Below are 21,376 nucleotides of genomic sequence, written 5' to 3'. Positions count from 1 at the left end.
ATTTGGAACCATTCTGTTGTTCCATGTCCAGTTCTAACTGTTGCTTCCTGACCTGCATACAGGTTTCTCAAGAGGCAGGTCAGGTGGTCTGGTATTCCCATCTCTTTGAGAATTTTCCACAATTTATTGTGATCCACACAGTCAAAGGCTTTGGCATAGTCAATAAAGCAGAAATAGATGTTTTTCTGGAACTCTCTTGCTTTTTCCATGATCCAGCAGATGTTGGCAAGTTGATCTCTGGTTCCTCTGCCTTTTCTAAAACTAGCTTGAACATCAGGAGGTTCACGGTTCACGTATTGCTGAAGCCTGGCTTGGAGAATTTTGAGCATTACATTACTAGCATGTGAGATGAGTGCAACTGTGCGGTAGTTTGAGCATTCTTTGGCATTGCCTTTCTTTGGGATTGGAATGAAAACTGACCTTTTCCAGTCCTGTGGCCACTGCTGAGTTTTCCAAATTTGCTGGCTTATTGAGCATCATCTTTCAGGATTTGAAATAGCTCAACTGGAATTCCATCACCTCCACTAGCTTTGTTCGTAGTGATGCTTTCTAAGGCCCCCTTGACTTCACATTCCAGGATGTCTGGCTCTAGGTGAGTGATCACACTACCGTGATTATCTGGGTCTTGAAGATCTTTTTTGTACAGTTCTTCTGTGTATTTTTGCCACCTCTTCTTAATATCTTCTGCTTCTGTTAGGTCCATACCATTTCTGTCCTTTATTGAGCCCATCTATGCGTGAAATGTTCTCTTGGTATCTCTAATTTTCTTGAAGAGATCTCAGTCTTTCCCATTCTGTTCTTTTCCTCTATTTCTTTGCATTGATCGCTGAAGAAGGCTTTCTTATCTCTTCTTGCTATTCTTTGGAACTCTGCATTCAGATGCTTATATCTTTCCTTTTTTCCTTTGCTTTTCACCTCTCTTCTTTTCACAGCTATTTGTAAGGGCTTCCCAGACAGCCATTTTGCTTTTTTGCATTTCTTTTCCATGGGGATGGTCTTGATCCCTGTCTCCTGTACAATGTCACAAACCTCATTCCATAGTTCATCAGGCACTCTATCTATCAGATCTAGGCCTTTAAATCTATTTCTCACTTCCACTGTATAATCATAAGAGATTTGACTTAGGTCATACATGAATGATCTAGTGATTTTCCCTACTTTCTTCAATTTAAGTCTGAATTTGGTAATAAGGAATTCATGATCTGAGCCACAGTCAGCTCCTGGTCTTTTTTTTGTTGACTGTATACAGCTTCTCCATCTTTGGCTGCAAAGAATATAATCAATCTGATTTCGGTGTTGACCATCTGGTGATGTCCATGTGTAGAGTCTTCTCTTGTGTTGTTGGAAGAGGGTGTTTGCTATGACCAGTGCATTTTCTTGGCAAAACTCTATTAGTCTTTGCCCTGCTTCATTCCACATTCCAAGGCCAAATTCGCCTGTTACCCCAGGTGTTTCTTGACTTCCTACTTTTGCATTCCAGTCCCCTATCATGAAAAGGACATCTTTTTTGGGTGTTAGTTCTAAAAGGTCTTATAGGTCTTCATAGAACCGTTCAACTTCAGCTTCTTCAGCGTTACTGGTTGGGGCATAGACTTGAATTGCTGTGATATTGAATGGTTTGCCTTGGAAACAAACAGAGATCATTCTGTCGTTTTTGAGATTGCATCCAAGTACTGCATTTCGGACTCTTGTTGACCATGATGGCTACTCCATTTCTTCTAAGGGATTCCTGCCCACAGTAGTAGATACAATGGTCATCTGAGTTAAATTCACCCATTCCAGTCCATTTCAGTTCGCTAATTCCTAGAATGTCGATGTTCGCTCTTGTCATCTCTAGTTTGACCACTTCCAATTTGCCTTGATTCATGGACCTGACATTCCAGGTTCCTATGCAATACTGCTCTTTACAGCATCAGACCTTGCTTCTATCACCAGTCACATCCACAACTGGGTATTGTTTTTGCTTTGGCTCCATCCCTTCATTCTTTCTGGAGTTATTTCTCCACTGGTTATTTCCAGACCCAAACTAGAAGAGGAGGCAAAGTGAGAAAGTCAAAAATGATAAATAAATTCCAGAGGGCTAGGGCTAAGGCTATGGGAGGGCTTACCAGGTGGCTCAGTGGTAAAGGATCCACCTGCCAGTGCAGAAGACACAGGTTCGATCCCTGGGTCGGGAAGATCTGGAGAAGGAAATGGCCATCCACTCCAGTATTCTCGCCTGGAGAATCCCATGGACACAGGAGCCTGGTGGGCTGCCGTCCATGGAAGTGGAAAAGAGTGGACACGACTGAGTGACTGAACACACACGCACACAAACACAAGGCCACGGGAGGCCCTGAGAAAATAATTCGGCGCCCTCAGAATGGGCAGCTGCTCTCTTCCTCTCTCCCTACCCAAGGTCCCCAGCCACAGGCTCATGGGAACCTCTGCAAAACAGAAAAGGACTCGGGGACAAGTTCAGAGGAAATCAGGAGTGTCCACCATGGTCTGAGATGGAACAAGAGTGGCTGCCTTTGAGAAGATAGGCATGCCATAATTATGTTTAGATCAAGTCCCCGGGGACAGAGATTTGGTGGCTAGAATCAGTCCTCACTGTAGACACTCTGAAGGTAAGAGGGAACCGGGGGTTTCCTGTCATCCATTAGGGAGATCTGGAAACTCCTGCCTCAGCAGCAAAGAGATAAAGGGACCAGAATCTTGGACAGAGCTGATGTGAACCTAACAAGCTCTTCCAGTAACCTTTCTGAGACCCCCTCACGGTCACTCTGGGAGGCCTTCAGTGTAGGTTAAGGCATACTCTTAGCCAGATGGGATCTGACTCTGGGAGAGAGGAGAGAGACCCACCATGATTAGAGGGCGAGACAGTCATTTTGGAGACCTGAGCACGTGCCTGGGTGTCTAAAAGAGACAGAGGCATCCTCAACGGTCAAGGTCAGCATGAGGACACTGCTCCCTAGAGAGGACCAGGGGATGGGCAGAGTAGACTTGACTTCCTTCATAATTTTGCTTAAGCAGGTTCAAATAATAAAGATCTGGTCTTTGATGCCATGCCCTTGCTGATAACCTTCCAGTCTGCCATCATTGATCACCTGATGAAGCCTAGGCTGTCTGCCCCTGCTGACAATGACCATGGGCTGATCCTTTTCTTCTACCTGGCAGCATTTATGCGCCAGCCACACTGGATCTCGATCTGACTCTGGAACTCTGCACCTGCCAAACCCAATGCGGCTTGCCCTGCACCTTCTCTTACTTGATTCCTCCAAACCGTTCCAGAAAGATCTATTCAATCATCACTTGCTCTGTCTTCCCTGCATGTCCTACCCGCAACCCCTGCTGCAAATATCAGAAGTTTTAGAGGTGTTCCCTGGGACCTCCCAAAGCCCCCTCTCTGTCTGGGAATTGCTAATTTTCATCCTTCTTCCTCAGGAGGCTGTCTTCTGTTCATCCCTGTCTCTCTGGTGGCCAGCACAGGACCTGGTGCAAGGCAGGCACTTGGTGACAGCTGGATGGAATCGATAATAATTATTTTAAATTAACATCATGACGGCACGTTCTGTGTAAATCTTCACCGAATACTCTGCCTGTCTTCAAAGGGCTTTCATTCAAAAGCCCTGTGTGAATGTGAAAAGATGCCCACCAGCCCTGGCCATCAGGGGACTGCAAGTCAAAACCACAATGAGATACCACCTCACACCCGAAAGGGTGACTTCAAAAAACACCCCAGAAAATAACAAATGTTGGCAAGGTTGTGGAGAAGCTGCAACCCTTGGGCACTGTTGAAGGGAACAGAAAATGGTACAGCCATTATGGAAAACAGTTTGGAGGTTCCTCAAAAAATTAAATATAGTATTACCATATGATCCAGCAATTCCACTTTGAGTATGTACCCAAGAGAATCAAAAGACAGGGTCTCAAAAGAGGCCTCTGTACACTGTGTTCATAGCAGGGTCATTCACAACAGCCAAAAGGTGGCAATAAGTGTCCTCTGACAAGAGGATGGATATACAAAATGCGATACACAAGGATACAAGTCAGCCTCAAAGGAAAGGAAATTCTGACATGTGCCACTAAATGGATGAACCCTGGGGACTTCATACTAAGTGCCATAAGCCAGTCACAAAAGGACAAACATTGTATGAGTCCACTTATATGTGGTTCCTGGAGCAGCCAAATTCATAGAGACAGAGAGCAGAACGGTGGTTGCCAAGGGCTGGCTGGGAGGCAGGATGGGCACGTAGTGTTTAATGGGGATGGTTCCAGTTTTGGAAAATGAAAGGAGTTCTGGAGGTGGAGGGCCGTGATGGTTACACACCATGAATGTACTTATGGCCACTAAACTGTATGCTTAAAAATGGGTTACGGTGGTTAAGTTTTATGTTATGTGTATTGTACCACAATACATAGTAAAGAGCCCTGTGTGAGGAGTTTGAGAGCCTGGGCTCAAACCCCGGCTCTACCACTGCCCCCACGGCCTGGCTGGGGGTGGGAGCCTCAGTTGCTTCTGCTGTGAAATGGGGATAATTCCCAGAGCAGGGAGCTTTATCAATTGAGGGCTGTTTCAGGGTGAAAGTTGGTAGGGAACCTTTTCATATTACACCTGATATTTTGTGATGAGAGTTTGTGTATCTGCGGTTAAAAAAAAAAAAAAAGGCATATGCTATTTTTGTTTCAGGAGCACAAAATCCAGCAGGGACCCTCCAAATGAGAGTACTTCACTGGGAGAGAGCCTGGTTTAAGCGCCACGTGCACACTAGGCACACAGGGGATGTGCCAAGGCCTGGTTCACACCCTGCCAGTGAATTCCCTCTGCTGCCGTCTAGTGTCTAATGACAATATTGACCTTTCCTATCTGTCAGACTTGTCTTATTAAATCCTGAGGTCTTAAATGCTTTGCACACAGAGGCTGACAGTTTGCCCACCCAAGCACGTGTTCATGTATAATTCATGGTGTATCGTGCTGCTTGGCAGATGAATATTTATCAGCTTTTTCATAAGAGGCAGGCTGGCGTTTCCTTTTGTTGCTACCAAAATCCTATGCTGCAGCAAATGAAATTTGTGAGCAAATAATAAAAAAAAAAAGAAGAAGAATAACAAGAAGCGAAAACTCCCCAGTCCATTCTGCTTGTAATTTTCCACTTTCCAAGGCCTCCAGCGTGTGTGTGTGGAGGTGGTTTCGGTCTGGCTACGAGAGAGAACTGCTGAGTCGTCCAGAATAGAAACGCTTCCATATGCTCCCCCTGCACCCCTGCCGAAAACTCCCCCACACCCCACTTCTGCACTGCCTTCAACAGCGAAGGAGCCCAAGCCCCTTTCAGTGGCTCCAGTCCAGCTGCTCTGGATGGAGATCAAGACAGGGGGTGGGGGCAACCAAGGATAAGGAACCCCGATGAAGCTTAGTACACTGTGGCTGGTGGCACTGAGCCAGGCAATTTCGTGGTTTCCACAGTGGGATGCCTCCCAGGGAGGGGACAGCCCCGTGCCACACCAGCTGGGGTCTGAGGTCCCCTCCCCGGGGCTGGGACGCAGGAGCACCATGAGAAATGCCGCTGTGTCTGCGGGAGGGAGCCTGTGCCCTGGTCCCTGCTGCAGAGGAGAGCCAAGAAAGGGCTTAAGACTTGTGCGTCTGCGGCTGGCTCTTCTCGCCTTGCGACTCACTGACTGAGGATTCCAGGCTGGGAGGTCAGGCGCGCACAGGTGCACTCACCGGAGGGGAGTTTCGGCACAGCTGTGAATGCAGAGTCTGCGTGGCCTGGCTGCCACCTCTCTGGCCTTGGAAGACAGTGATGACGATGACAATGACAATCACAGTTCATACAGAATGAGCCCCTACTATGTGCCGGGCCCTGCGGCAAGCACACCAATTACACTACTACATATAATCCACTGAACGCTCCACGGAGGTCGGTGTGATCATTGTTCCCATTTTACAAATTAGGAAACTGAAGCAGAAAGATGGATTAACTCATCTAAGCTCACACAGTCCCAGCTGGGAGTCAACTGCAGGTCTGTGTGGCTTGAGCCCACGCTTTCTTAACGACCCTCCATGCAATCAAGAAACTTGAGTTCAAGGGCAAAACCCACGAATGCTTGGCTGTGTGGCCTCAAGGCAATCCGTCACCTCTACGAGCCCACGTTTCAGCATTCACAAAAGAGGCGCGATGGCTCATTTTGCAGGGCTGTTGTGAGGATGCACTAGGGCTTTGTAAACTGTCAAGAGCTCTGTCATTGATCAGCCGGTGGCTGTTCTCAACAGAAACACTTACTGGGGATTTGGCACTAGGAGTGAAGACTTCTGGCTCCAGAAGTTTATGGTAGAGATGGAGGAAGGAGACATAGAGGGGCAACAATACAAGGTTAAGTACGTGTCTTCATTCATTCATCCGACAGGCAATTTACCGAGCACTTGCTCTGAGCCCGAAAACACACAGTCCCCCAAAAAAGTGTTATTTCAGACATGACTAAGTGCTACACAGATGTTTGAACAAGAAGATGCGATGGAGAATAACACGAGCAAGATCTGAACAGCAAGATGACACTGGCCTGGCCAGGACCGGGGAGAGGCGACAGCCCTCTGTGCAAAGGCCCTGAGGGGAGTGTTTGGGGCCACAAGCCCTCTTTTCACAGACTGTCGGGGTGCTAGGGCCAAGTGCAACTCCCTACAGGAATGATGACCATCCACCCTGCTGGGAGCCCTCCCACACGGGACCTGCCCTTCCCGTGGTTCTAATTCTTTTTCTGCACTTCCTCAGGCAGGGTTTCAGAAGGACCATTCTGGGATGGGCAGTGTTGTAAGTGACCCTGCAGAGGGCGCAGTATGGAGTAGGGGTGTGGGCCAAACGTCAGGCCATCCTCATCTTTGCCCCCAAGACCCGACTCTCAGATCCCAGCTGCCCCCGGGCTATCCGCTGCAGGGCAGAAGCATCGGCGCCTCCACACCTCCACCCTACCCCACCGCCCCCGACCCCCACCCCCAGGTCCATGTACCTTCCTCTCGTCCACCCCTTCAGGGGCTGATATGAGCTCCTTCGCGAGCACAGGGTCCAGCACCTGGAATCTTCGGCGGAACTGAGTGAGCCCCATGTGGTCAGCGTAGCCTGGGGTGTGGGGAGCAGGAGAAGAACAAAGAATCCAAATGAGATGCCCAGCCCAGGGGTCCACTACCAGCCTTGCTGCCCACCTGCTGTGTGCACTCGCTTCTCGGGGCCTCAGTTTCCCTGTTTGCTAATATAAGACACTGGGTTCCATCAGCATTTACCAAATGCATTCCCCAGAACACAGACCCTGTAAGAGGCTCCACCAAAAGCCTGAAAAAGCTGCCCCTCCTCCACCTCCTGGAAGGTCATGATGTGTATCAAAACCAAAGTCAAAGGCTCCAGAACCTCTGCAGGGATGATGACTGATTAGTTTGACTTAACCCAGAGTTCTCCAAACAGGCTGGACCGTGGGAAAATGTTTTGATCTCATAGTTTTTACCACCCCACAGACTGCACGTGGGAAACACTGCATCAGGCCATATCTAAGCGTTCTTTTAAATCTGAAGTGTAGGATGCACACAGCTGCACCCTTCTGTGTGGAAACTGAAAAGCTACTGAGAGAACGTGATGTTCGAGCTGGCCTTTGAGGGGCTGAGAGAGTCTGCGAGAGGGTTCTGTGTGGAGGGAAGTCCAGACAGAGGGAGTCAGAGCAGGAAACGGAGGGCCTGTCCCATAGCGGTGGTAACACCATTTACAGAGTGTTCATGTGTGTGAGACACTAGGATAACAGCGTCCTTGTTTCACAGAGACTCTGGGGCCTGTATTACTATCCCATTATACAGACGTGGAAACTGAGGACGGGAGTTCAAGTCACGGAGCCCAAAGTGACATGGATCGTAACTCTCCCTGCGGGGAGACAAACCCAGACAAGATGATGAGACGGAGAATAACAGAAGCCAGGATCTGAATGGCAAGGTGACTCCGGCCTGGCGAGGACTGGGGAGATAACTGTAGGCCACGACAGTAACTAGTCCAGCAGAGAGCAGCCAACAGTGAGGTCAAAGATGAGCAGGGACTGGGTCCAGACCTCAAGGCTGACAACACAGAGACCTGGAGGCTGGGAGGCTATAGGGCTGCCGTTGTGAGTCAGACCTACCTGAGTTCCCATCTCCTATCTGCCCTGGTTAGCCCTCTGACCAGTGACAGATGACTCTTGTTTCTTTGAGATTCAAGTTCTTCACTTGTTCATTGAGAGTAATAACAACTTATTGACCAAAGATGCAGTAATATGTCTTTGGTTACCCAACTGTTATTGACCAGACTGTTTCAATATTCATTTACATAACAAATCACCAGCCAGGGGCATTAGTTTCTGCAAAAATCCCCTGGTCAATAATGTGCTAAGACCTCTTGTCACATAGTCACGACAAGGATTAAATCCAATAATGACTACAGGAAAAGAAGCTAACGTGTTTTGAGCACTTGTCCATGTCCAGGCACTTTTCTTATTCCCTTATTAATTCACCAGCCCACTCAATGGCTCTCTGAAACCTGAGCTGTCACAGGACAGGAAAGGGAGGCATGACCTAGGGGCCTGACAGTGTCAACCACGACCATGCACGGGCCAGCTGGCTCCAGAGTCTGGGCTGTGCCCACCAGGCTGCCCCGTATGTAACGTGATGAGCATTTACTGTCTGCCAGGCTCGGCGCTAAGCACTCTGTGAGAACAACACCACCGAGTGTGTGTAACCACACTGGTGCCCCGAGCAGCTGAAGCGCCCAGGAAACAGCCTCTGCACAGGTGCATCAGTGTCTGTGCATACAGGCACATCTCAGAGACGCCGTGGGCTTGGTTCCAGGCCACTGCAAGAAATCAAACATCATAAAACTTTTTTGCTTTCTCAGTGCACATAAAAGTTTACTATACTACAGTCTATTACGTGGGCAATAGCATTACATCTAAAAAACAATGTGCAGACCTTCATTTTAAAAATTCATTACTGAATAAAAAATACTGACCATCCTCTCAGCCTTCATCAAGTTGTACGTTTTGGCTGGTGGAGGGTCAGAAATGCTGCAAGAATGACCAAATGTGACTCAGAGATGCACAGTGAGCAAATGCTGCTGGAAAAAGTGGCACCAACAGACTGGCGTGAAACAGGGTCACCACAAACCTTCAAGTTATGGGGAAAAACAACTGTGCTCTGAGCACAGCAGAACAAGGCCTGCTTGTGTATCTGTTACACACACACAGTCCAAATCGTAAATCTGTGACATCAATAACTGTGTATGGATCTTTGTATGCAAGAAAGTATTTCTCACATGGTGTGAGAGAGACAGAAGTGACCCAGAGCAGAAAACAATGAGGAAATAAACCAGATCTCGGAAGCAGAAATTGGCAGGAGACGTCAACCCTTCACTGAGCTGGAAGCCCTTCCTGAGTTGGGCCCTGAGACGGCAGAGGGTGGACACACAGGGAGGAACGGGACTCGCTGACCGCACCCACGGGCAAGGGCTCTAACCGTGGGTCAGGGCACCTCCTGCCAGCCAGGCGCAATCGAACGGCCTGGGCTGTGACTGGCTTGCGCTTCCCCGTGACAGTGTCTGTCTTCCTATGCCTGCAGTTCTGCAGACAGGAGGGGAAATCAATACGATGCTGAGGAGAGCGAGTGGTTCATGGTTGCTGCCGGCTGCTCCTGGCTTCTCCGCCCAGAACTCAGTATGAGTGCCGTGGGAGGAGACAGGGCAGTGACCACAAGCTGAGGGGGCACTGACCGAGGAAATATTAAACAAATGGGGCCCACCTAGACTCCCATCAGCCCCAGCCACCCCATCCCGACTTCGCCTGAGCTGTTCTTGTCAGGGAGGAGAATCCACAGGGTGGTCAATGGGGTCTCAGAGACAGAAAAGAATGGGAAATTTTCAGATCAAACTCAGCTCAGAAGAGGAGCTATCGGGGCAACGTTGGTGCATGCCTGCTTTCTAAACTATGAGTCTAAAACTTCATTCCTTTGATGGAAACCCCTCCTCCCCCATCACGTCCATCACCTCCTCAGCCAGACCGGGGAAAGCCACTCTTCCAAAGATGGGGTTAAGCCTCCCCGGTGGGTCCACCCCTCCTCTCCCACACCCACCCCCACTCATTGTGAACCTGGAAACCCAGGCTCCCCCACACCTCCCTGCCTCTGCACACAGTGCTCCTTCAGCCAAGCTGTCCCTCTCCCTGCACCACCCAGAGGTGAGCAGTCGCTTTCTTCTAAGACTCAGTGAAGATGTTGCCTCCAATGGGCACTGGTACCCCCCGCATCCCTGCGTGACACGTGCCCTGGTCACACCATACAATCATCACCTGTTTCCATATGGATCTCCCAAACCAGGCTGAGCATCCTGAAGGCCAAATATTAATGACTGAGGAAATTTCACCCTCAATTCCAAGGCAGATGCTCCTAAGATGTTTGTTGTTGGAAAGGAAGATGGGCCAGACACACTCCAAGCCTTCCAGGTCATTGAAGTTGTTGAGTTGCTCAGTTGTGTCCGACTCTGCGACCCCATGGACTGTAGCCGACCAAGCTCCTCTGTCCATGGGATTCTCCAGGCAAGAATACTGGAGTGGATTGCCATACCCTCCTCCAGGGGGTCTTCCTGACTCAGGGATTGAACCTCCATCTCCTGTATTGCAGGAAGTTTTTTTTTTTTTTTTTACTACTGAGCCACCAGGGAAGCCCTGCCTTCCAGGAGTGCACAACTAACTCAGGAATGGTTGGACTTTGGGCTCAAAGAGCAAGCCCCAGGAGTTAGCGACAAGGTGCTTGCTCCCTGCTTGCCTCTCACCTGTTCTGTGCAGACGCAGAGCCTCCAGGATGTAGGATCCTGCGAGCTGCACCCTCAGTGCGGGGATGTCCAAGGGCAGGGACCTGCCTGCCTCAGGCTTGTCTCCACCAGGCTGTGGTGGAGTCGGAGACCCCTGCCCGCCTCTGCTCTCCACTGCTATGCTCGGCACCAGGCAGTGGATGAAGTGTAACTCAGACCGTCTGATCACGCTGATCAATGCATCCTAGGACCAAGAAGAGATGGGGTCAGGGCCACAGCGAGACCGACAAGGGTCTGGACACTCCCCAAACATATATTCAGTCTGGGCTGGGCAGCTCTGGAGGCCCCTATGTCCTACCATAAGGGCCTCTTATCCATGGCCCGATTTGTACTCATGAGAAATAAAGGACCTCTATAATGATCCTTATTATCATAGATGGAAAAACTGGGACATGGAGAGGACAAACGGGTGGCCCCAAGCAGAGGGGGTCAGTCACCCAAGAAGAAAATTAGAGCCCAGAACCTAGGCTGAGGGCTTTTCCAGGACAAGATGCTACGAGCCGTCTCCTCAAGCCCTCCTTCCTGTGTCCTGCCCTCCTGAACTCAGCCTAATCTCTTGTTACTGGATTACCGTGTCCAAGTGACATCTTCACACCAGGGTTGGGTCCAACCGCCCTCTCTACGGGGAGCCTGGAGGTGGACATGCCAGCCTTTGAGAGGGGAGGGAGGGAGGCAGGCAGAACAGGGCTGGCTGCGATGTTTGCCACCTTGATCAGGAAGGCGACCTGATTCCTGACAACTTCCTGAAGCTGCTAAAGTGAAACCAAGGAGCTGAGGCTTAGGCCTCAGACTGGGACAGGTCACTGTGCTGCCCTGAGCCTCTCAGCTTCTTCCTCGGTGGAGCATGGGGGTTGGTTGCCTATCCCTTCAGGCCCACTGGGGAGCTCAGAGCTGGTGCAGCTGGATAACTCGCCCTGGGGGCGGGTGGGGAGGCTCCCACCCCATGAGAACAGGACCCCGCTCACCATCTGCAGCTTGATCTGGGAGCAGGGGGCTTTCCTCTTCACCGCGGCCAGGCTGCTGGCGAATGTCCTCCGCACCACACAGCTCCGCTGCTGGGCCTGCTGGGAGGTGCCCTCCAGGCCGGCCACGGCCCGGCACACGGGGGACAGCTTGGCCCGGGACTGGAACAGGGTCCTCAGCTCCTCCCTGGCAGGTAGGCGGGGAGAGAGAGAGGGGCTTCAGGGGTTTGGGGGCGAGCGAAGGGGACCCCCTTGCCTCTGGACATCTGCTTCCTGAAACCATGTCCTAGCTGCCAAGTCTGTTCATAGTCCCTTCTGCCAGATGATCCTTTGTTCAGGGACAAACGCCAGCATCTTCCTCCATGCCTCTCTCCCTCTCCTAACCTCAGAGCATCTTCCTTCTATTGGATGTTCCCATCACTTACATACCTGCAGGAACTCTGCCCAGCCAGCACTTTATTAGAGGGTAAAATCACCTCGGTTATCTCTAGAACTGGTCTGAGCACAGCAGGTGCTTATCTGTCCAACAGACAGTCTGAGCACCAAGGAGACCCTACCGAGCCCCAGGATGAAGCTGGGACCCAGGGAAGGCCTCAGGCTTCCTGGCTGCCCCGGCAGCTGCCCTCCACTAGAGGCCTGTGGGCGACTCCCCTGCAAATCCAGGCCCCACCCAGACCAGCCCTAAAGAGCCTTATCCATCCCTGCTCTGGGCCCAATTGACTGCACAGCCATTAAGAAAATGAGTCTCGACAGATGCACTGAGGTTGCTAAAAGCAGTTCCATGCCTTGTGGAGCACGCAGGCTGACAATGGGGCAAAGATGCTCATGTTGGAACAGAAGTCTGCGGAGACAGCCTGGAGAGCCCCCTGGAGGCCGAAGCCCTGAGAAGGAAGGCTGTGGGTACCCTGCCTGGTACAGGGAGAGGAGGTGGTGCCCACAGCCCTGACCCTGCATGAGGATGGCCCCATCAGTGGCGCTGGGAGACCCGACCTCTGGTCTGCAGTGTGCGGTGTGGCCTGGGGCAGTCACGGGTCCTCTCTGGACCTCCTGATACACGGCACAAAGGTTGAGTGAGCAGGAGCACCTCCCGGGAACGCCCCCAGCATCCCCGAGAGACTAGAGGGGCCCAGGAATCACAACACTACACAAGCAGTCCTGGCGGGTCGGGATCCTGACCGCAGAACCTCGGGCTAAGGAGCGCTGTCTGCCCGCAAACTCGCAACCCGTGGCTCGCAAGCCCGCAAGACACCCTGCTGGTGCACTGCCACGCCTGCCATACTCTCCTCCTCGTGAGCACACGCAGCTCCTTGTCCCAGAAGGCTCCACACTCACCAGGCCACCTGGCTAACCAAGGTGTGCCTGCCCTTCCCCACCTCTACACCCCTCACTCAGCTTGAGGTTCCTGAGCAGCAGGGGGATTTACAGGGAGGCCACAAGATGCGTGTTGAGGGGTAACCATGACCCAGGCTCCTTAATAAGCCCTCCACTCTGTCACGTCACCAAAGCCTTACATCACACTTGTAAGCGTGGCAGCATCATTCCTACTTCTCAGACTAAGAAACTGAGGCCTGAGTCATGCAGCCTGAAAAAGGCAAAAGCAGAACCTGAGCATCTGCCTGACTCCATAGCTGTGCGATGCGGCCTCACCCAAAAAACCCTGAGGTTGCAGAGGAGGAAGCGAGAAACCCCGGAGAAGGAAAGGGGCTGCCCACAGTCAGCCAGGGGGCACGGGGCTGGGCTGGACTCAGGTGCCCCGGCTCCCCACGCAGCACTCTATGTACCTGTTACTCCTCCTTCTGCCCTATCCTCTGACTAGCTCTCTCTCTGGGAGCCGTGCTTCCCTGAGCCCCCACTAGGTTTTTCCAATCGACTCTGACCATCCGGCTCTGTGAACGCCTTCCAAGGGCCACTCAGACCCAAACTGTATTCTGGCTCCGCCACTCTTCTGTTATGTGGTCACAGGTGGACCACGTCACCTCCTGAGGCCTCAGTTTTCTCATTCATAAAATGGGGCTAGGGATACAGTTGTTGTAAGGATTAAAAAGACCCTTATAGGAACTTCCCTGGTGGCCCAGTGGCTAAAAGACTCATTGCTCCCTACGTAGGAGGCCTGGGTTCAATCCCTAGTCAGGGAACAAGATTTGCATGCTGCAATTAAAGACACAGCACAGTCAAATAAATAAGTAGGTAAATACACATATATTTAAAGACCCTTATCAAGTGTTTCCTCTGATGCCAGGTGCACAGCAGGGAGTTAGTAAACGTGGTCTCAGCTTCACACACGCACACACTCCCCCAACAAGCATTTTCCAATAGCTCTCTGAATTCAAGGTAGCCCTCTGCCAGCACATCTGAGCAGAGAAGTCAAGAAATGCAGTCAGCTTTTTTCAGGCTGCAAAAAGTTATCACTTCGGTTTTATGATTCCCTAGTTGGAGGATGTCCATAAAAGTCCTTCCAGTCACATCATCTCCCAGATACTTAATGAATAAGAAGTCACAGCTTCCTAGCTTTTGTTCCACCTCCCCAGACGGCCAGCTTTCCTCCTTGGCTGGACTCGGGCCAGTCCCAGGAGATGCTGAATTGCGCTTGTTAAGAGTTACAGGTCTTTGTGTTATTAGGGAAGGGTCCCCGTACCAGCCCTCCATCACTGACTGGGCTGCTATGACTGCACGGCCCCAGCACCTCGAACGCCCCCCGCCCATCCTCAGCCCTGGCTGGGCTCACCTGTTCGAATGCTGTAGGACCTGGGGGGCATCCAGGGCTGAAAGGTTGGGTTTGGCCCTGTGGAGCCAGCCCGTGAGGTCATAGCGCACAGGGTCGTGTCCCAGTTGGTGGGCGATCTCGCACTGGAGGGGCTGCTCACAGGTCCGGAGGGCAGAGGCTCCTGAAAGCAGACACAGGGCGTGAGTGCCGGGGCCTAGCGGGGACACTCTGTCACCGCTTGGCGTCTTTGAGAACACGCTTTTCTCATTTTGATATGATTCCAGCTATCGGTTCTGGGCACTGCGTCTCCCCGGCTTTGCGCATTTACACGCACAGCTTCCAACCTGCATTCTGTTCCTCCTCGCTTCCTCTGCCAGTTTTTCGGATGTGGACTGTTTTTAACGTCTTTACTGAATTTGTTACAATACCGTTTCTGTTTTACAATTTGATTTTTCAGCTTCGAGGCATGCAGGATGTTAGTTCCCCAAACAGAGATCTAACCCAGGTCCCCTACATTGGAAGGCGAAGTCTTAACCACTGGACCACCAGGAAAGCCCCTCCTCCTTGCTTTCTTAAATCGAAGATACCTGCATTCCCCAATTACCATTAGCACGTACCATCTTTGTGATTTTAGCCGGTACCATGAATCACCTGAACCGTTTTTTTATGTTTTCTTTCAATCGACTCACAGTTTTACAGGTAAAATCCATTTGTAAAGAAGCATTATACTGCAGGTTTGGTGTGCCAGCTATATTTACTTTCTAATATTCATGGAAATAAATACACAATTATTAAATATTTTGAAAATACATGTAGGTACCACTTAAAATTGTCTAGAATACCAGTTGCCAAATAAATGCACAGCAAATTCTTGGGAGATGCTGGTGGACACCTGGTTCCAAGGGACATAGTGGGAGAAATAAAGGGGTGTGCAGTTAGAGAAGACCTGGGTTCAAATCCTGACCTGACCGTTTTTTTATAGTGGGACAGGGGCCAAACCATGTAAACCTCTGAGCCTCGGTCTCTTCCTCTGCCCAGCGTCCACCGTAAGTGAGAGGCAACAGCTAGCGAGCCCCACGTATTCTGCTTGAGTGAATGTTCTCATTAACTCAGAGCTAATTGGAAAGCCCCAGAGGCAAAAAATAATTTTTTTAATACCAAAATGTCTGAGTTAATGTGTCTATCAGTCAGTCCAGGACAAGAATCTCTCCCCTGGGACCCGAGAGCCTTCATGTGTCTTCAGGTCTCACAGAGAGAGGAAAAGGGCTTTGAGTCCTGCCCCCACCACACCCTACAGGACACCTCTGCTTCTGGCCCCGCTTTCTGTGTCTTTAGCCTAAATGTCAGGATCCAGGAAACACTCCATTTGAGAACTCTGGTTCACTCGATTCCGCATCAGAGCAGAGCAGGGGACAGGTAGGGAGGGGGCAAAGGCAGGGGTCCACGGGGCCCTGCTCTGGCCCAGGCCCTGGGGAGACGGCAGAGCAGAAGACAGGCATCCTCTGACCCGGAGGAGTGGGGCGCATATAGGGAGGTCGTTGGGCTGATGAGAAGCAAGCCAAGAGAACAGGTCGCCAAACATCCCAGAACCCAGAAGAGGCCCTGAAGGAGACGAGGAGGGCGTCAGGAAGGAAGCAGTGCGGCTACAGAGCGGACAGGGTCAGGGAGGCCTCTGTGGAGGAGCGCCGAGCAGGGAGCCGAAGGAGGAGGCCTTACAAATGCTTCTGGGTGCACCCGAGCCCCTCTCTCCTCACCCCAGGGCCGGGGGTGTCACCATCCTACAGGCGAGGAAGGAGGTGACTTCCTACAATGCACACACATTGCAGCTAACTAGTGGAGCATGGGTCCAACCCAGGACGCTCAGGTCCAGTGCCTGGGTAGGCTGCTAACAGCTCTGTCTCTTGGCTTTCTGTGGGTGAGTTTCCTCCTCTACAGTCTCCCAGGAAGAAAATAACCATTCCAGAACCCTGGAGACACTTCCTGAAGACAGGGCCCACAGGACCCTGGTCAGTCGTCAGGCTTCTCCAAGGCCCCAGGTACTCCCCAGAGGTGGGGTGTGACGGTGCCCACACGGCCCGGCTCAGACTAAGGCCCCACAAATAGCAGTTCCGACTGCCCCTCCCGGTGGCAGAGGCCAGTACCTCAGAAAAAAGAGGTGACCTTCTGGAACAGAGAATCATGGGCAGCATCACACCAAGCACTATGACCCCCACCTCCAGGGTGAGGGCAGTCCAGGGTCGTGTACATATATACAAGTACACAAAATTATACTTCATGACTGTGTCAGTACAAAGAAGGATTGACATTAATAATACATTAGTATATTATATTGGTTTGCTACAGCTGCCATAACAAAGCATTACAGACTATGTGGCTGGAAGCCCAAGGTCAAGGTGTTAGCAGGGTTGGTTTCACTGAGGCCTCTCTCCTTGGCTTGCAGATGGATACCCTTTCCCTGCGTCTTTCTTTGTACACGTCTGTGTCCTAATCTCTCCTCTGAAGGACCAGTCATATTAAATTAGGACCCACTACGGTGACCTCCTGAGAAATCTGTATGCACATCAAGAAGCAACAGTCAGAACTGGACATGGAACAACAGATTGGTTCCAAATCGGGAAAAGAGTATGTCAAGGCTGTATATTGTCACCCTGCTTATTTAACTTGAATACAGAGTATATCATGTGAAATGCTGGGCTGGATGAAGCACAAGCTGGAATCAAGATTGCTGGTAGAAAGATCAATAACCTCAGATACGCAGATGACATCACCCTCATGGCAGAAAGTGAAGAACTAAAGAGCCTGTTGATGAAAGTGAAAGAGGATGGTGAAAAAGTTGGCTTAAAACTCAATATTCAGAAAACAAAGATCATGGCATCCAGTCCCATCATTTCATGGCAAATAGATGGGGAAACAGTGGAAACAGTAAGAGGCTTTATATTTTGGGGCTCCAAAATCACAGCAGATGGTGACTGCAGCCATGAAATTAAAGGATGCTTACTCCTTGGAAGAACAGCTATGACCAACCTACATAGCATATTAAAAAGCAGAGACATTACTTTACCAACAAAGGTCCGTCTAGTCAAGGCTATGGTTTTTCCAGTGGTCATGTATGGATGTGAAAGTTGAACTATAAAGAAAGTTGAGTGCCAAAGAATTGATGCTTTTGAACTGTGGTGTTGGAGAAGAGTCTTGAGAGTCCCTTGGACTGCACGGAGATTCAACCAGTCCATCCTAAAGGAAATCAGTCCTGAATATTCATAGGAAAGACTGATGCTGAAGCTGAAACTCCAATACTCTGGCCACCTGATGCAAAGAACTGACTCTTTGGGAAAGACCCTGATGCTGGGAAAGATTGAAGGCGGGAGGAGAAGGGGATGATAGGGGATGAGATGGCTGGATGGCTTCGCTGATGCAATGGACATGAGTTTGAGTAAGCTCCAGGAGTTGGTGATGGACAGGGAAGCCTGGCGTGCTGCAGCCCATGGTTCAGCAAAGAGTCAGACACAACTGAGTGACTGAACTGAACAGTGACCTTAGTTGTACTTACTTGCCTCTTTAAGGACCCTGTATCTATAGACCAAAAGTTATGACCAACCTAGATAGTATATTCAAAAGCAGACATTACTTTGACAACTAAGGTCCGTCTAGTCAAGGCTATGGTTTTTCCTGTGGTCATGTACGGATGTGAGAGTTGGACTGTGAAGAAAGCTGAGCACCGAAGAATTGATGCTTTTGAACTGTGGTGTTGGAGAAGACTCTTGAGAGTCCCTTGGACTGCAAGGAGATCCAACCAGTCCATTCTGAAGGAGATCAGCCCTGGGATTTCTTTGGAAGGAATGATGCTAAAGCTGAAGCTCCAGTACTTTGGCCACCTCATGCGAAGAGTTGACTCATTGGAAAAGACTCTGATGCTGGGAGGGATTGGGGGCAGGGGGAGAAGGGGATGACAGAGGATGAGATGGCTGGATGGCATCACGGACTCAATGGATGTGAGTCTGAGTGAACTCCGGGAGCTGGTGATGGACAGGGAGGCCTGGCGTGCTGCGATTCATGGGGTCGCAGAGTCAGACATGACTGAGTGACTGAACTGAACTGAACTGATCTACAGAAAGTTCCATTCTCGGGTGCTAGGGGTTAGAAATTCAACATAAGAATTTTTGAGGAGGGGGAATACAGTTCAGTCCACAATATAAACTTAAAACATGTATTTGCCTTAAAGTCCATTTTTTTCTTCTACTTGTAACAGAAATTAAAAGATTGTCGTGGACCCCTGAGAGTACTGTGGGCCCCAGGCACAGCCCCTCCTGGGCCCACGCAAGTCACCGCAGAGACAAGCTCTCGGGAGCCATGTGGGCACTGATGCTCTGGGTGTGGCCCCAGGAGAGCAGCGGGAGCCATCAGGTGCAGAAGCGCTCCATGTGTGTCCCGGACAGAGGCTCCAGCCCAGCAGCGCTGAGTGCCGTCCACGTCTTTCTCCAGCTCCTCCCCCAATTTCTCATAAGCCATTCCAGTAAGAAGGTCACCCCAAATACTCCCATCGGAGCTGCACTTTTCTCGGTGGCCAGGGACCTCCACGCAGCCAAGTCATGGCCATTCTTCAGCCACGCCTCACTCAAACTTTCAAGAGCATTTAACTCGGTTGGTCTGTCCCTCCTCCTGAGGCTTCCAGAATGCCACACCCTCTCATCCCCCCTCCGACATCCCCGGCCACTCCTCCCCAGCTACCTTTGCTGGACACAAGCCTTGTCCCCGGGATGTCCCAGGGCCGAATCCCTGAGCATCTTCACTGCCAGCCTTCGTTCTGTTAGTGATCCAAACTAGAACTGTGGTCCTCAGTGTCTTCTTATAGATTTTGGTGTTTTTCTTTCTCATCCATCTCCTCTGCTGGAATGTCATTCCCTCGGGTGGACATTTTTGTTTTGTTCACAGGTTTATTTCTTAGCCTACATTTCAGGCGCTCCAGAAGTATTTGTTGAAGGAACCAGTGAATGAACAAGCCCACAATCTGACTGCCATGTCAGGTGGGGCCTAGAAGACCCCACAGTGCATTTGTCTTCTTATAGGCCTGGGGGCGTCCGGGTGGAAGGAGGCTCACTCGAGGCCGAGAGGCAGACATGGCTGTGTTGAATCTGCCTTCTGACATGCACCGTCTGGGTGATCACAGACAAGCATTCTCTACAAGCCTCTCTCTGGAGCTCACTTTCCTCATCCTGGGGTCGGGGCAGAGGGGTAAGATATGGACCTCTAAATATGGGACAGAATTCAACCAGACACTCTACACAAAGCCCGGAGCCTGGCCCCTGCATGGAGTGCACACAGCACTCCTCCAGCCCCTGGGAAGACGGGGATGATTTTCTTCATTGTATCACAGCCTCGGCCTCGTCAGTAACAACTGCAGCGCTTGGCAGCTGATGACCGAGTTCTGTGGGTACATCCCCTCACCCCACCAAGGCAGCAGAAATTCTGGAGAGAAGGCAGCCAGGGCGAGCTCCATCTCCATTGTTCAAAATGCTGTGAGATTGATTTGGTGAAACTACAAATAGATGCAAATAGATGGACTTGAACTGAAAGCTGATGGATGCCAAACCCCATGGCCTCTGAACTCAGTTTCAGCTCCAAGCGTCCACTCCCCTGCACTTCTCCTCTCACCAACCCAGCCCATCAGCCAGTGCTCGGCAACTCCAGAGCCTGCCCACCTCCCCGGGGAGGCGGCTCCTCTCATCTCCCAGCTGCCTTCCTCTTGTGTCTCCACAATGCAGTCTGGGGAACCTTCTAGAACTCGACTCTGACCATAGCTCCCACTGCCTAGAATCCCACATGGCTTCTCATTGCTTGGGTTAAAGCTAATGTTTTCTGCGAGGCCTGCCAGGGCTGGAGGTCTGAGCCCGTACGACATCTCCCTGTTTGTCCTGCACTGCACACCTGGCTCCCCGTCAGGTTTCCCTGCAGGCCTCTCCCCTGAGAGCCCCTGGCTGCCGGAGAAGTGAGGTCCGCCTGACGCCCACCAGCAGGCCCGTCCGCCATCTCAGGCTCAGCGGACTCGCATGCACTTAGGCGTCAGCTTGTCCTCTCCCTCCCGTGCTGCTCCCCAGCAAGGGCAGGGGCCCCATCAGGCTGCTTGCCTCCGTGTAGATTAGAGCCCGCTCAGAGCGCGTGGTGAATGCACGGATGGATGCGCGCACGCCCAGGCAGGTGCACAGCCCCCAGGGCAGGCCTCACCAGGGCTTCGAGGAGAGAGGCCAACTCCCGGGCAGGCCGGCAGCCCCCGCCCCGCTGGCTCCCTCCCTCACCTTCAGCTCCAGCTCCGTGCTTCTCAGAGGCGGCACAGAGGCGCTCGAGCACCACGCTGTCCTGGGAGCCCTCCACCCGGACCTCCTCATCCAGGATCCAGAACAGGCCCCTGGCGTCCTCGGCACCTCCTCCGGCTGGCAGGCGCACCTGGCGGGAGACCCAGGATACACTGAGGAGCCCCCCGAGAGAGGCCAGGCCTGGGCTTCTCGTCCCACCTAGGGAGTCGGGGGTCTGTGGCCCAGGCATCACGACTCAGACGTGCTGCTCTGGATCCACGCTCCGCTCACCCCCAGACTCTCAGTGGAGAAGCCACAGGACTACCAATCTCTTGGTTACAAGGGTCTGGATCCTGCCTGTCTGCATCTCCTGGATGACCCTGGGCAACTTACTGCCCCTCTCTGAGGCTCATCTCTCCTTCTGCAAAATAGAGACTGACAACGCGGTCCTCCAAGGTGAGGGTTTAACCCGAGCGAGCCCTCTGTCCACCACACATCCCTGGCTCCACACGGGCAGCTGGTCTCCTCGTGCACAGCCTAACATGAAAGGATGAAGCCCATCCCCATCACGTCCTCTTA

At 51.5% G+C, this 21,376-nt stretch overlaps 1 protein-coding gene across 1 annotated transcript in view; it reads right to left on the bottom strand.

The window, feature by feature from the left end:
* Positions 1 to 21,376, bottom strand: part of MYO18B (myosin XVIIIB) — a 228,162-nt gene that overhangs the window by 148,841 nt on the left and 57,945 nt on the right. The window contains exons 16-20 of the mRNA XM_069557022.1: positions 20,801 to 20,948; positions 14,532 to 14,691; positions 11,810 to 11,993; positions 10,806 to 11,028; positions 6,985 to 7,094 (exon numbers count right to left, since the gene is read on the bottom strand). Of these exons, the coding sequence (XP_069413123.1) occupies positions 6,985 to 7,094; positions 10,806 to 11,028; positions 11,810 to 11,993; positions 14,532 to 14,691; positions 20,801 to 20,948 (825 nt within the window). The remainder of the gene's footprint in view (positions 1 to 6,984; positions 7,095 to 10,805; positions 11,029 to 11,809; positions 11,994 to 14,531; positions 14,692 to 20,800; positions 20,949 to 21,376) is intronic.

The sequence above is a fragment of the Ovis canadensis genome, chromosome 17 (genome assembly GCF_042477335.2).
Source record: "Ovis canadensis isolate MfBH-ARS-UI-01 breed Bighorn chromosome 17, ARS-UI_OviCan_v2, whole genome shotgun sequence".
Lineage (NCBI taxonomy): Eukaryota > Metazoa > Chordata > Mammalia > Artiodactyla > Bovidae > Ovis > Ovis canadensis.
The sequence above is the reverse complement of the archived record's forward strand: the minus strand, read 5'-3'. Positions and strand labels throughout refer to the sequence as shown.